A 16,117-nucleotide genomic window follows, 5' to 3' on the forward strand; every position below is an offset into this window, starting at 1 on the left:
AACCACCTTTCCTTGTTGGGTTTTCAAGAGCCCAAGGTCTGTAGCTACCACCACCATACCACTTCCTACGTATCCTAGTGGGAAACCTAATGAACTCTATATTGTAGGCATTTGTCACCTCCTGGACTTGCTCCCCAAGATGCCTATACTTCCTCACCTTCTCAGACTCTGTGTTGGAAATTGCTCATAATTTACTTTCATATCTGATGTCTTGATGTCTATATACTTTACAAGTGCCTGACCACCATTCACAAATACTATGTCAATCTTGTACAGCTCATTTTAGTGATCTCTTAGATGTGGAACCTTTCTTCTAGTTTTCTAGTCAGGCTTGTGCGACAGAACAGTGATTAGGTGAAAGCACCTCTGAAAACTGCCTTAAAGCACCAAAACCTGCTGAAAGGGAAGCCACCCAGGCTGTCACCCCAGAAAAGGAATCAGAAGTGTGGGAATGCACTTTCATGTGACCTAACACAAGGATACAGAGAAGCAGCTCAGTTGGGAGTCACTGGTCCAAAAATAGTTAGGTGTTGTTTTTCTTTACAAATATCTGTACAGTGAGAATGCCATTGGGATGTAATTGTTTTCTGTTGCTGTCATACTGCAGAACTTGTGTCTGAGGAGCAGCAAAGAGAGTTGTTAGATATTGATGGTTCCTCAGAGGTGATGGAGGATGGGATAAGGAAGCTAAATACCATCGGTCACTATGAGGTAAGCACAGAAGCCAGACCAATGAGTTGAGATGATGTTTCTCCACAGCTCTCAAATGTGATCTGCACAGCTTGAAGTCATAGCTGAGCATCAACAGAAGGAAAGAATTGTGTGGCAAACAACTTTCTTGCTAATGAGTCATGATTTCTGTTACTTTTCAGAGGTTTCCTTGTTGCAGGGTTGCTTGGTTCAAACATATCAGGTAAACTGTTACTTCTGTCAAGCATGTAATTTAAAACAGAATCTGATTTCCAGCTATGAACATTGCCTTGGGTCTTTTTGAGTCTCTACTGTTGAGTTTTTGTTACACCATGAGCAACTGTTTACCTCATCCCACCTCATATTTTGATTATCTGAACAGGCAGTATTGATACTTCTTTGAAATTTTTACTGAAATCTCATTGCAAGTCAGAATAAAAAGGATTGATGGCTTTTCTCCCTCTTTTCTTGATACCTCCTGTGTCAATCTCCTTGCCTTTTTCTCTCTCTGTTGCTGCTTCCATCTGCTGTTGGCACTTGTACCATAAGTCTTCCCCTCTGCTTCCAGTTGCACCTATAAAGCAGTTGTTTGCAATGCTGCAATAATCTGTCCATCATTGCAACAACACACAAAACTGCAATTGGTGGCAGAACCCTCCTGGGTGTAGCACACTGGGAAAGCATAGCAAGCAGCATTACTCCTCTAAGGAGTTTTCAGTGACACCAGACAAAATAGAAAGTGAAATGTTGGAGGGAAATGTGCAGCAGGTGATTTGCCTCAGGTGATATGAAAGTTCACACGTGATGCTTACAGATAGATTCTGGAAATGGATGTTACCATGCTGAGTGCTTTTACAGATCTTTCCTCATTGTATTTGAATTTCTGGCTCTTAACATGTTCATAAATTTTTATTTATTTAAAAGTTTTGCTGCTGTAGGTCTGTGCTGTGCAGAGCAGTATGGTGCTGAGGAACCTGAGCCAACATGGAACATGTTGCTGTCTGCATGAGCAAATACTGTGCCATCCATAGAGAAACAAGGATCCCTAGCAGGACTTTGTATCCTGGGCAGAGGACAAGGCTGCTTAGATGCAAAGCAAGCTCATCTGGAGTCACTTTACAGATTTCTGTAGGCATTTGTGCTCTCCTTACCTCACAGGGGTCAGCAGTGATCGCAGATGTCCCAAGTCATCAGCCAGTGGCTTTTCCTGTGCCTGTCTTGAATCTATAGATGAACATGTGACCTCCTCCACTGCACTTGTAGAGATTTTGTACAAAGTAGGACATTGTAGTGTTGCAGTTTGAGCTTGTGCAGCAAAAGTCAGCTTAGATTTGAATTAGATTAGGTGTTTGAACTTCTGTCTAATGCGTACCTGCCCGCTTTACCATAGGCAGCTATTGCAGGTGCTCTCTGCTTTTCCCAGCCGCCTTTTGCATGTCTGGAGCTTTATGGCATGCTGTGGCTCATGAGTGTCAGACCTCGTGGCAAATAAGTCTGCTCCAGTGGCCTCTGTCATCCCTGGGTATCTTTGTCCCAGCCGTTGTTTTGTCTGAGGTTTCTGCAGGCAAGGGTTTCTTGCAGATGCAAGTTAGGTAGGAGGCTCAGTTGTTTTTGCAAAGCTATAACTACACTAATTATAGCTTAGCAGCTGCCTTATGGAAATTGCACTGCATGTCTCTTCAGTATTTTAGTTCACATTTTCTGGCACTGACAAAATAATGTACATTTTAGGCAAAAACTCAGTGGTGTTTTAGGCAGTGGCTTAGTGGCAAGTAGTAGCCATTAGCATATCTTGTTTGTTTTCTTGTATGCATATTGATGCAAAAAGGAATCAAAAGTGTCTAGATAGCAAGAAAAAGGAACATTGCATACATTCTGTGAGGGCAGTAACATTGCCTGAGAAATTCCAACTTATATTTCAACAATGCCTCGAGTTTTGGAATGAGCCTGAATTTTTCTTTTTCTTTGCCAGCCTTAAATGCTGGAAAATAACCAGATGTTCAAAATTGGGAAGTGCCATCAAATCTTTTTAAGACATTGAAGCACGAGGATTGTGTTCTGAAGGTCCCAGAGTCACCAATCGATCTTGAAAATGTAGTCTTAGTTTCTACACTGCAAGAATGGTATATTTGCACTTCCGTGTAGTGTTTGTGTAGAGAAAAAAATCCACTGTACTGTTAGACTCTCCTATGCCTCTGGCCTGTGTGCTACTTTTGCTCTAATTTTTTGGTTCCTAGGAGGTTTATGGATAGGTTTATTTATGTGGTCTGTACTATCACATCCATGAGAATAACCACAAGCTGTGACAAGAAAGTTGCTAATTATCTTGACATCTTACTCCCCACACAAGAAGAGAGCTGGGAAATCACTCTCAGATCTGCTGTCCAGTCACAGATCTCCAGTTTCCCAACTGATTCAAGTATCACACCTTCCCGTAGCAGGCGGGGCCCCATGGAGTGAAACTGAGTGTGATCCTGGGAGCTCACTGGCAAGGACTGGATTACAATGAGGACAGGAGGCCTGGGGAACAAGAGGCATAGAGCCACACTACCATGTCTTCTGTTTTGAAAAGTAGCTGTAGTCCATGTTGTCTGGATTGGAAGAGATCTCTCCTCTCCCTGTTTGTCCCCCTCAATAACACACCTGATAAAGCAAAGATCTTTTGAGGTGTCCATAGGACCAAGTGATTTAGACAGCAAGATGCAAAAATAAGGGGGTTTTGTTTTTTGTTTTTTATTGGATCACACTGAAAAAAACGGCAAGTATGGCTTCTGCAGTAATGAGAAAGACGGGAAAAAGCATAGTCTACTCACTGTTAAAAGCATAATTTGTCCCAGAAATAAAACCTAGTGTGCAGGCTTTGGTCGTGGCTGCTCTGCAGCAATGCCTCCAATTCCTGGAGGGAAGCATGGTTCTCCCTCTGAGCTCTGCCCATCTCCCTCAGGACAGAATTCAACACATTTCAGCACTGAGCTGCCCTCCTACTTCTTGGGGAGGGAATGGAGGCAGCATGTGGCCCACACTGCTCCGGGAGGGGGGTAAGTTGCTGGGTAGCACTGTTCTTGTTTATCTATCTTCAGGGCCAAGTAGGAGGACTGTCTGGGTGTTTGTATCCCCTCACAAGCTAGCCTTAGAGCATATTCCTATTTGTAGTGTGTTTTTCAAGTGTTCTGTGCTGTCTAAAATAGTTCTGAAAGTCTGTATGATAGATGGAAGCTCTGCAAAAAAATCATAAAATAGATTGCATTTACTTTCCAGGAGCAAATGTAAGTGCAGATTTTTTTGGCACAAGACACAGCTTTTGATAGAGTATCTTAATGTTTAAACTGGTTTCTCACACCAGGCTGGCTGCCAAGGTTTAAAAAACACTTAAATTATTTTGGCAGAGATCCCTTCCTAGAACTGGCCGGTTGTTTTTGTAATTATAGAGGCAAGTACACTAGAACTTGGCAAGACTCAACATTTGATAGCAGAGCAGTGGTGTAGTTCTCAGTGGGAGCCATTTTTTAGTTACTCTTTGACAATAAAAGCATGGCTTGCCAGTTTGTTTTAAAGATAATGTGTAACATCCTGGCAACACTATAAATTCAGGGAAAGAGGAGATACCTTTTTCCTAGAAATCCCAAGATGGTAAGCTACAGATCTTGATCTTAGGGTGTATAAATATTTTGCTCAGTTTGAAAATAGTTCTTGGGAGCACCAGGCTAAACCCTCAAAGTGCCCCCTCCACAGGACATGGGTAGAACAGACTGAGCTGAAAGAAAGGGGGCCAGAAGAGAATTCACCTTTGTGTGCACCTCTCTGCCTCACCTTCCTGTAGGATCCTATGGCAGTGGATGCAGAGAATTTAGTCTGAGCAATCTGTAAAAAAATGGATGCAAGAAACAGCACAGAGTAGTATATGAAAATGAAAATGTCCACGTATGGGCTGAACCAGAAAAATCGAAAGAAGGGAAAGATCTTCAAGGTTGGTGCACTGGAAGAGGTGCCTTCTCATCTGGCTGGGTAATGCTGAGAAAGTTCAGCTACTGCTGGTGCTTGAAAGCCCAGCACTGGCTGCCTGCTGGAGGCCGTGCACACTGTGGTGAGAGTAGAGAGCTGTCCTGCACTGCCATAGGATGAGGGACACAGGAAATGAAACTGAGGCTTTTGTGAGTTCTAAGCACTTTTGTTTCAGCATGATTTGTTTGTTTTTTCTTTCAGATTTCAAATGGAGCAACCATAAAAGTCTTCAAAAAGAAGGCAAATACCCGATCAGGTAACAAAGGGACTGCGACCTATTTAAACTTCAGTGCAGAATGGTTGGGAATGCAGAGAACTGAGCTGTGAGATCTTGGTCAATAGGAGGTCAGAGAAATTGGTGCTTTGATACTGTTGAGCCAAATTAAGAGTCCTGGCTCTGGGCCTCTGGCAGGCACAGTGGGCCTTAAAGGAGGAAAGAAGGCAAAGGAAAGAAGGACAGAAGGGCTTACAGTCCTCAGCAAATGAATGCTTAGAGATACAGGCTTATAGGCAGGAAAGCAGGACAGGGAAGCCCAGGTGACACAAAGAGAGGGAACATGTCTTTTTCTCCCTGGTGGCCAGACCTGTGCATCACAGACATAGTGCTGCACTGTCCAGAAACATGAGTGATAAAACCCCCACTGTTTGGTAGTTGTCCTTATTCTCTTGACTGTTTCTGAAAGTTTTGACTTGGCTGTCTCAACAGCATGTCAGGAGATAAAGGGTGCTTACAGGGGGCCAGTTCATCTCACCTAGCCCTGTGATGCAGGTTGCTCCCACCCAGATGGTGCATGAGGAGAAAGCTTTCTGTAGCCCCTGTGACAAAACACACTCCTAACATGTGTTTCCTTATTATCAAAGTAGGAGAAACGTGTATCTCACTGGGGTAGCCTCTCCCTCAGCAAAACTGAGATTGTCTGTTCGCAGCCGTTGTGTTCAAGCCTGACCTCAGCCCACCTGCACTCAGCACTCTCAGAGACTTAAACCACTGCAATCATCTCATCTTGTCCTCCTTTCAGAGGATCTGTGATTGCTGCCAGCTTACCCCAGCAGCAGATAGGATGCCATAGCATAGTGGTCCAAACTACAGGTTGGCACTAGAGAGGTGCACAGGGTCTGTGCATTTCTCAGAGGCTTCCCCCACACTGCAGGCAGGAAAGGATGACACTGACTGTTTGCTTGGCATCCTGGATGCACCCTGCTGCATAGCCCAGAGCTCAGCAGAACTCACAAGCTTGTAGCTGTGTGTTTTATTAATGGCTGTTTGCTCTCTGCTTTTGTTGTTTAGATGTGGACTACTCAGATGAACACTGTCATTTGGTGAGTTGAATCATTACACTGCTAATGGTAGATTTAATATTGAGCTGTATTTGGATCTGTGTAATCTCTCTAATCTCTTCATGACAGATTTTACCAGACTCAGAAGCAAACAAAGATGTGAAGGGAGCAGGTCACAAAGGAAAGCAAAAATTCAAAGTGAAAGAAATGTATCTCACAAAACTTTTGTCAACCAAGGTAAACTGTAAAGGCTGTATTTTGCGGGACGGCTGATGTTGGCTTGGCTAGTTCGGCATAACAGAAACACAAATTAAACCAGAAGTTGTGCAAGACTTCCTGTGTGTTAATCAAATGTTAAATTAAAAGATATCATATAAAAATCACTGTGCTAACTATGGGGTATGACCATTTGCAAAGACAGGTACATTTCAGGTTTTCTAATACTAGAGTTCTAAAATTGTCTGATTACACATGGTATCTCCTCAGTAAGCACAACCTTTTTCTCATGTTTAAAAAAAAAATATTGTTACTTAGCTTATGGAAAGTGAGTTTTACCAGAGTTCCATAGAGTGAGAATGAACCCCTCTGGAATGACAGCTTTCAGTTAACAATCTTCTCACTCCAGCTTAGAGACAATTTATGAAGCCTGAGTTTCACAAGATAATGCCCACAAAATTATATAATCTGTTAAGGTTTTAGATTAGGCATGCAAAATATTTTAATTATTATAATATTAATATTAATTTTTAATTATTTTTTAATTTTAGAATAATTTTTAAAGAAAGGTCCTTAGGATTTATAATATAACTACCTAATTTTTACAATGTGCATTGCTTAGGAATAAGTCCTGCCCACTCCCTCTGGTACCGTCATCTTGTTTCTGACTTACTCAAAATGGCTAGAAAACTTTTACCAGCAGCATATTGCATAAAATATTAATGGGTGCACAACACTGAGAACTGTGCAAGAGGCCTGAAGGGATGATGATGATAACCTTCTTGCATTTAAAAATCTAAAAATCATTATTTAATTAGGTTGTTGATAGCATCTGAAGTAATTTGGGACAGTCCCCAAAGTGAGATTGAAGACTGGTCATTTCTCATTACCTATGAAAACTATCATGAGCCCTCAGGAAATGTTGGAGTAAACCAGTAATGTCTTATGGTGGAAGACTAAGGCATAGAAGAAAAGATCAGGCTTTTTAGAAACAATTCTTTTAAAGGGCTTTAAATTAATCATCTCCTTCTCCGAAGTAGGACACTTCCCTGAACAAGAGAGCTGTGATATCCTTTGCTGTGAAATCCCTCTCATCATAGAGGCTGTGCACTAAAGGAAATTGCATCTCACTATCTCTGTCTCAGCTCCCCTTTCTCCCATACATGCACACAGACCCAACTGCAGAGTTTACCACATGAAATGAACTGGCCCTGTTCATCAAGGCCCTAGGATATGTTTAAATCTTTCTTGTTGAGAGAAGATTGGGCTGAAGGAGCTTCAGAACAGATGTGAAGAAAAAAAAGCACAAAACAGTGTGTTGTTTGCCTTTACTTATGAATACTCTCTGATTATGTCAGTGAGTGCAGCAGCAACCAAACCCTTCCTTTAGTGAGCCAAATATCTTCACTTTTGTATCAGAAATACCCAGTTTTCAGTTCTTCTCTCTAATATTAGTGTCTTATAGCACCCAAAGCTGTTATCCTAGAATTAGATGAAGTGCCAGAGCCACTTGGCTGTGAAGTGTTGATGAGCACATGTGTTGAGCATGTGTCACAGATGGCACCTGGAAGACCAGTGCCCTAGGAAACTGGCTAAACAGCTTTTTCTCACCTCCCTCTTAATTCCAGTCATAAATTCCAAATGCTTTTAGCAACAGTGGCAACAGGATCCCAAGAGTTGATGTTGTCTTTATTAGCCCAAGTGGTTCTTCCCACCTGTGATTTATTACAGAGTTCACCACGATTCTCCTGTAAGCAGAGCAACAGGACATGTGAGATATGGAAGGAGCTCATTGTGGTGTATTTTAATTTCATTTTTGTTACTGTCTTGTTTGCCAATAACCTATGGCCTTGATGTTTGCCACAAGCACATTGTAATTTCTATGTGTCTAGGCACACGGCTTTCTGAGGTAAAATATCCTGTTCTTTTCTCGTGTAATAGTAACAAAATATTAACTTTGTTACTTTTCAGGTTGCAATTCATTCAGTTGTTGAAAAGCTCTTCAGGAGCATTTGGAGTTTACCCAACAATAAAGCACCAGTTGCCATCAAGTACTTTTTTGACTTTTTGGATGCCCAGGCTGAGAGCAAAAAAATTACTGATCCTGATGTGGTCCACATATGGAAAACTAACAGGTATACCCATGGCATCTATGCAGGGGTGTGTGTGCTTTCTGAAAATGTATTTGCAAAAATGGAATGTGTCACGTGTGATCAGAAGAGTAAGATTTGGGCATGACTGGGAATAAGATGTGGTCCGGCTTTGTGGATCACAGTAACTTTAGTGTATTGATTTAATACAACACAAACCACCAGAGCTTCCAGGTCTGTGCAGTCTGCACATCGACTTCACACTCTGAAATAAGTAGCTGCAGATTGAGAGCATTATTTGAAGCTGGGTGCCTGACAGATGTGTTTGCTCTGTAGCCTTTGTTCTCTGACCCCTTTTGTTAGCCTGAAGAAGCAGCCAGGTATGTGCTTTGTTCCATGAGTGCAGCTGCAATCAAGGACCATTTTAAAGCAGTTGTGCTACTTGAGTGGTTGATTTTAAAGATGTTTGTTCTTCCTCCTGTCTAGTCTTCCTCTTCGCTTCTGGGTGAACATACTGAAGAATCCCCAGTTTGTCTTTGATATTAAGAAGACTTCTCACATAGATGGCTGTTTGTCTGTAATCGCACAAGCTTTCATGGATGCCTTTTCTCTTGCAGAACAGACACTGGGGAAGGTAATGCTGCCCCTCCAGTCTTCTTCTACTTTCTCAACCGATCTCTTTTTCAACTGTATAATGATTAAGATGATGAAATCTTAAATCTGCTGATATTGGGGGGAGAATTGTCAGGGGCCTAATTAAGCTGGGTTTTTATTCCTCGTTGCTCTGTCTCCTGAGATTTTGAAGAATTCACCAGTAGACAGATAAAGCTATGAGAATGCTTTATTTATAGCTAACTGCTGCTTGTTTTCTCTGCAGTTCAGTTCTGCACAGTGTGTTTACACAATAGGTGGCAGAAGGTGGAAATTTTAAGGTTTTAATGTAGTTTTAAACAAAGGTCTTAAAAGTATTAACATTATTTGATAAGTAGTCCAAATTTTGTCTGCCACACAGCAGTGTGCAGAAAACTCACACAATAAGCTAGTGGAAACTGTAAGAATACTGAAAGACCTCTGAAGTTTGAAACAGTTCCTTTCACATATATTAGCTGCTCCCTTTTTATATGCAAAATTATTTGCTGGAACAACAAATTCAGGAATTTTACATTCAAAAATTCTTTAGTATAGTGTCCAAAACTCTGGGGATCAGAAATACTTCATTTTTTCCCAGGGTATTTTCCTTTTGTTTGGACCAAAGCAGAAAGCTTTTGTTCAGGCTCCAAAAAAAAACAGGCTAGAGACTTTTTAGCCTAAAAGAATTTATATAAAAAAGGACTAATATCCTATGTGATCTAATCCAACTGCTCATCTGTTAAAGGTAAATTGAAAATTTGTGCTTATTTATCTTACTTTTGGAGTGAAGTACCATAAATTAAAGCTAATCACATCACTTCATTGATGGAAAACCTGCAAATGAGCTGTTGTTAGGTTTCTGTACTTAAAACACTGTGCAGTATTGTTGAAACAATAGCTCCTGTAAGCTATTTGAAAAGGGGTGCTGAAACCTGCTAAAGGTTTGCAATGCAGTAAACATATTGTGACCTTTTAGTACTAAATCATATTTACTTTTATGATTTTTAGGTTTTTATCTTGAAGCATCTTTTAGCCATTTATAAAACAAACATTTAAGTTACTTCGTTCCACACACTGGAAACAGTGGTGACAAGATATCACATGGTTGTGTCATTTATTGCCCAGAACTTAAACAGGAAACTACCAACCCCCACTTTTACATTCTGAAAATCAGTTTTCCAGGTGAGGCTTTGGCTCCTATCACAAGCATCACTAATTTCCTCAAATGAGCCTAAAGCTCCCAGGTAGGTCAGTGCTGACCTGGATTGTTGAAGTCCTGGGATGAAAAAAAAAATCCGTTTGGCTGTGCATGTCTGGCAGTCAGCTCTCCATGCTCTCAAACCCTTGAGGGAAAGAGTAGAATGGACCAAAGAGATTTAGGGGAACATCTGCCAGGACAGCATCTATCAAGACATTCTGGTGTGTCACTGCTGGGGAACTTCCCTTTCAGCAGTACTGCTGAATCCTGTATGTAAATAGGGTATCAGCCTCAGGCCCTTTGGTTCAGCTTTCACAATCTTTCAGGTCTAGGGATCTGTAAGGAATTGAGGATGTCAATTGAAATAATTACACAGCAACTGTCATGAAACACAAGACACTTAGTGAGGTCCTGCCTCTGGTTTGCATCTTTGTTTCATAGCCTTGGTTCCTTGCATATAACCACAGCAAAGAAAAATGAGTCACACAGACACAATTAGATGCAATTAACCATGTGGAGGTGGAACCTTAGGAAATCTGTGCTGCGAAAAGTTACGAGGCTTCAAATTTTTTCTTTTAAGGAAGCACCAACAAATAAACTTCTCTATGCTAAAGACATTCCACTCTACAAGAAGGAGGTGAAAGCGTATTACAAAGCCATCAGGGATCTGCCTCCATTGACCACTGCAGAGGTTGAAGAATTTCTAGCTCAGGAATCTAAGGTATGGTTGAGAGGCAACAACTTCATTTGCTTCCATGTTAAGTTTTGTTTTTTTAAAGGAGAAATATCTGACCAGAACTGTGTCTGTTTTAGAAACATGAAAATGAATTTAATGAGAAAGTGGCCTTGTTTGAAATCTACAAATACATAGTGAAATACTATGATGAGGTAAGCACATCTGTAATTTCTGCTTAATCTTTAATGTGGGACTTGACACAGTAACCAAGGGCTGTGTGACCTGCTGGGTACCATTCCAGAGGCAGCCCCTCCTTAATGCAGCCAAGGCTGTTGCTTCTGCTGAGCTGTGAGGGGCTGGAGCCCCCACCCATCCAAGAGGGCACAGGCCAAAGGTTTGTTAGTGCACCTGTACTGTCACTGCTGTATTGCACAGAGACAATAGCAATAACATTATCCCTGCAGTTTTGAGGAAGTTCCTATATAGTCAAGACTTCTTGTTTTACTGTGTTTGCAGAGTCTCTGCAAATGCCTGTCACAACTCCTGTGCACACGCTCCATTTCCCTGGAGGTTCAGAAATCAGATTAGACTGTAGCACCAGGGTTCTCAATTTAACAGTCAGTGCAAACACCTCCGTGGAGCACATAGCCTTACAGCAAGAGGTGTCTGCTTCTTTCCCATCATAGCCCTCTTAATGCTCTGCTCTAATAGTCTTTCTCTTAAAAAGAAGCAGCTATAGTTTCCAGTCCCTGCTATTACTAACAAAGGAAATCTTTTCTCAGCTGAAAGTACTTAGTCACAGGCTACCTCTACACTTCTTTCTAAGAAAATCCCCATCCTCCACTTTGCATGATAGGATTCTCCACTCCATTTTGCTCAGCATCCTTAACAGAGGCTGCGTGTGCCTGTGCAGGGACTCAGATAAGAGCCAGCTGGGGTGTGTTGCCTGAAGGCCTCCTTATGCTTCCAGCAGGTTGTCTGGGTTTCCCAGCAACCAGGCCTTTCTCTCTTTCATCCTCAGCAGCACAGCACCAGCGTTTGCTGTAGTCATCCAGCTCTCAGTCACCTGTTAGCTGGCTTACCACTTCTGATCTCTAACATCTCAAATTATCTGGATTCAGCATCAAATATTCACCTCTTGAAACAAGCTTGGGATGATACTCAAAATGGTATCACCCTTTATTAATCTCATTAAAATGATTGATACAGGAGAATTCAGTGTACTGTCTAGTCTTAAGTCCCCATTTTTGCTTTTTTGAAGCTAGTACTGGCTAAACTTAGCCCATCCTTAGAAGGAAATCTTCCCTCTGCTCTTCCCACTCTGGCTTTTGACTGGGAGCAGCTAAACCTCTTTCGTTGTTTACTGAGACCTGTTCCTGCATAGTGTTGCCAGCAGACATTTCAGACAGCTCCATTCTATCACCTGGGCTGGAGCCAAGTGGGTGAGTTAGAGGAAAAGAGACAGTTTATTGCCTTCAGCTTATAGGGCAGAGGAAGAGAAATAAAATATCACTTGCAAATCTTCTCTAGGGTAAAAACTGGAGCACTGGCCTTGCCTCACACTCTGGGAGATGAGCATGTGTTGAATTTGTTTTGAGTTTTTTTGCTTGGCTCAGTCATTCTTTTGTGGAAGTGTTGCAAATCCTGTGATCAGAATGACTTGAAAGGAAAACTACCAAAATAAAGTGTTAAAGTCGGAAAAGAATGTTTACAGATAGGCAGGCACTGAGTGGATTTTTCTGTCAGTAGTTGTTAGAGTACAGAAAAGCAGGCTTTAAAAAATAGAAAGTAAAATAAGCATTAAAAAAATTATTCTCTCTTTTGCTAATTGTTAACAGATTGTCAGCAAACTTGAGCGAGAACGGGGGTTTGAAGAAGTCCAGAAACAGCTCCAGCAAGTAAAAGCCTTATTTGATGAAAAGAAAAAATGCAAATGGCATTGAGCGGAGCACTGACTCACAGCATCACTGTGGGGGATTTTATATTAGCGCTACTGCTCCCAAAACTGTTTTGACTGACTATATGTACAGGGTTTGAAACGTTTGGACACTCTTCTCCACTCTGACCATTCCAAGTAATCTATGATTGGGAATGAAATATGGGCAGGTTTACATATTCACACTGGGGCATGTGAAAGTGACCTAATGTTGGCAGGGTCAGCATTTTTAGGTACTTGAACACACATAACCCTTTGGTCAAAAATACAGTCTAGTAAGCTTTTTGCTTACTTTAAAATAAGGTCATAGGAGATGTGCAAAATACACTGTAAGTTCAGAGTTGCCCACATGAACTTGCACGTTGCTTACCTCTTTTTTTTAAGAGAAAAGGCTGATGTTTCGCCACATCCTTTCAGCAGCTTGGCAAACTGTGAGAGTGAGCTCCGGCTTCAGAATACGGGTCAGCTGCAGTTTCCTTCCTTCCAGTCAAATGTTCGCTGGTTCCTGTTCAGAAAAAAAAAAATCAAAAAAAAAAAAAAAAAACCAAGAAAAAACCCACCATGAGGAAAAAACAACCCAACAACAACCTGGCACCAAAGTGGCACTTAGGATAAATGTGTTTAGTATACACAGTGGGTCTGAGGTTGGAGAGCCAAATGCCACATGGCAGGACTTCCCTTTGTTAGGTTAGAAATTCCATGTCCGAAGTGAAGCGAACCACTGAGGGGAAGAGATGAGGGGAGGCTTTTGGAGAAGGGCATTCAGCCACCATCAGTCTGTGTTTACATTTTTGACCTTTCCATCCTTAAATAAGCTGTGAAACACTTGTGAGCAGCTTCACAGCTGAAAATGCACTGCATCAGGACACTGTTGTGATTTGATGAAGCAGCTGACGATGGCTGCACTTTGGTGCACAAACCTGTACTCAGGTGCATGATCAGCCCATGCATCAGCGCTGACAGTCCTGGCCAGCCTTGCCATCTGTGTACAAGGGCCTCACAGGCCTAAAGCCAGCACGTGGGGGTCAGGTCAAAGGTTGGTTTAATAAGATTTAAGAACAGAAAGACTGGTGTTTGAGACACCGATACAAACGTGCTGGGGTTGGGGTGGGGTAACTGTCTGCCTTAGTCTGGCTGGGGTGTTTTGAGGCTTGGCCATTTTGGAAGGAAGGGGCCCATTACATTTGCACTGGTGGCTAAAGTGGGCCCAGCTGGAAAGCAAGGGCATGGCTGTGCTGCTGGGATGAGGCTGGTGCAGTGGCTACTGAGCAAAGCCACAGAGGAGCAGCTGTGGCTCCAGCTCTGCTACAGCACCAGCACAACCCTACCCTCTACGACAGAGCTGAAATGGTTTGTCACCATGGACTCTGGTTCAGTCACAGGAGGCACATTCTGAGGCTGTCACGTACCCTTAGATTTGAGGTAAGGCACTCATGACAAGGAGATACATTTCCATACCATTGGAGGTGAGTGGTGTAGCACAGTGGCCCACAGGAGAGGGAAGAGCCGTCACCTGCCTTGGCAGCGGGAAAGGTGCCATAGGCTGCGAATGGCACAGATGGCCCAGGTTTGGTACAGAAAGCCAGGGCTGGGGCTGTGAGCAGCCAGAGGCAGCTGCGCAGAGCTCCCAGGCAGCAGAAGGTCACACAGAGGGTCACACGGCGCTGCGTTGGAGGAGTTCCAGGGCTCAGGCATCGGTGCTAATGCTGCCTGCTCTGGTCACAATGCCATGGCCAGCCAGTGCCGGCACACACCAACCACCTGTGGCAGAAACAGTGCGGGCTGTTAATGTGGAGAAAAGCAAACCCAAAAACACGGTCCTGCTGGTCTGCCTCCTCCCTACCATGTGATTGCACAAGTTGTTCCTCCTGCGTATCAGAGAGGGCAGCCACCAACCAACCCATACTGTGATGGCTTTGTTTGTTTTTTTTTAATTCAAGTCTTACACTTGCTATTAAGTTTACACTTTATACTTGATGGAATGTATGGCTTTGTTCAGGACACTGCACTACAATGTTGCAGTACTTTCAGCAGTTCTCTGCCTGGCACAATGTATTTTGATAAGTTCAATTTTAATTGGAAAAAAACCCACCCACCTCTACCCTATCTTGCCCTCTGTCCTAAAGGAGTGGACTGTGGCTTGACTAGCACTTAAGCTTGGAATACCTGCACGTAAGGGCTTGATTTTTACTGTTCTTAATCTTACCTTTTATGGCAGCATCAAATAAATGGAAAAAGCACAGTAATTGATATTGAAGGAGAGGCAGGAGCGGACTACACTTTCCAGTTAGTTCTCTTCTACTTCAGGTGTTTGCTGGCAGTGCATTCAAATGAACTGTGATAGTTTTTGTTCAACAGTAACCTTCTGTACAGGCAGAAAAAACAACTCCAACATTTCTGCTTGAAAAGCTGTAAAATATAATCTGTTTGCGTGGGTCTGATCCTGTGAACTTCACTATTATGTGTTTATATTGATGAGGAAATGAAAATCAGTCCTATTCTGTATTTGTACTACTGCTTGTTTGCTACACTAGCTTTAATGATTTCTAGAGATTAAGTATGTGTTGAAGCAGGCCCTGTAGCTTTACCTACAGCCTGGAATAGGATTATTGCCTTTTATTCAAGCCTCCTAAACAGTGTCACTCTGTTAGTAAACCATTTTTAAGTCATACTGGGACTTTGTAACCCATCAAGTGGATCTCACGAAGTGATGTGAAGTATAATTAAGTGATTGTGGCTCTTTTGGTAGGTTTGGGTCAGCACACAAAACATTGGCACACCTTCCGTATCAGCAATTTGCCATTACTGTTACACAGAGAAAAATAACCACCTCTGACTCTTATGGGTATTACAGCAACACAACAGTTCTAATCGCATCCTCAGAAATGAAAAGCAAACTTCTCTTCAATTTACTTTCCCATGTTTACAGGCAAACTGCTATGGCAAACAGCGTGTTTCTAACACTAGCTTACAGAGCATTATTTTGCAGTCATCTAGTTTGAAGTCAAATCTTACTAATGTGTAAAGTAATTCCTGTTGTACAGAAGTTAATCTGTTGTTTAAAATGAATGGTTAAAAAAAAGTGCAAATGACAAATACATGTTGGTGTTTGTATGGGTTTATCTAGAATAAAAGCATTTGGAGGTTAGTTTGATTCTGTACTTTAAAATGGTTACAAGAAAGCAAACACAGCTGGTAACAATGCAAGGTCATGCAAGGAATGGAGTGTAAGACAAGGAATGGCATCAGGTGAGAAAAAAGTGCTGCAGCTCCAGCCCTGCCAGGCTCCAGGACAGAACCATGCAGGTCAGCACAGCACACTTTCATCACACTGAAACTGGGAAGAGGAACGGGAAGGTACAGTACAACATCTGGTGATGCTGGGGAGGGGAGACACTGCT

General features: G+C 42.2%; 1 protein-coding gene across 1 annotated transcript in view; it reads left to right on the forward strand.

Moving 5' to 3' along the window:
- Positions 1–15,864, forward strand: part of PLXNC1 (plexin C1) — a 70,102-nt gene extending 54,238 nt beyond the window's left edge. Inside the window, exons 23-31 of the mRNA XM_015627728.1 lie at positions 608–711; positions 4,894–4,948; positions 5,981–6,012; positions 6,100–6,207; positions 8,158–8,321; positions 8,763–8,910; positions 10,685–10,825; positions 10,918–10,992; positions 12,619–15,864. Coding sequence (XP_015483214.1) covers positions 608–711; positions 4,894–4,948; positions 5,981–6,012; positions 6,100–6,207; positions 8,158–8,321; positions 8,763–8,910; positions 10,685–10,825; positions 10,918–10,992; positions 12,619–12,723 — 932 coding nt within the window. The 3' untranslated portion in view covers positions 12,724–15,864. The remainder of the gene's footprint in view (positions 1–607; positions 712–4,893; positions 4,949–5,980; positions 6,013–6,099; positions 6,208–8,157; positions 8,322–8,762; positions 8,911–10,684; positions 10,826–10,917; positions 10,993–12,618) is intronic.
- Positions 15,865–16,117: the final 253 nt, after the last annotated feature.

This window comes from Parus major, chromosome 1A (assembly GCF_001522545.3).
Source record: "Parus major isolate Abel chromosome 1A, Parus_major1.1, whole genome shotgun sequence".
NCBI classification, from domain to species: domain Eukaryota; kingdom Metazoa; phylum Chordata; class Aves; order Passeriformes; family Paridae; genus Parus; species Parus major.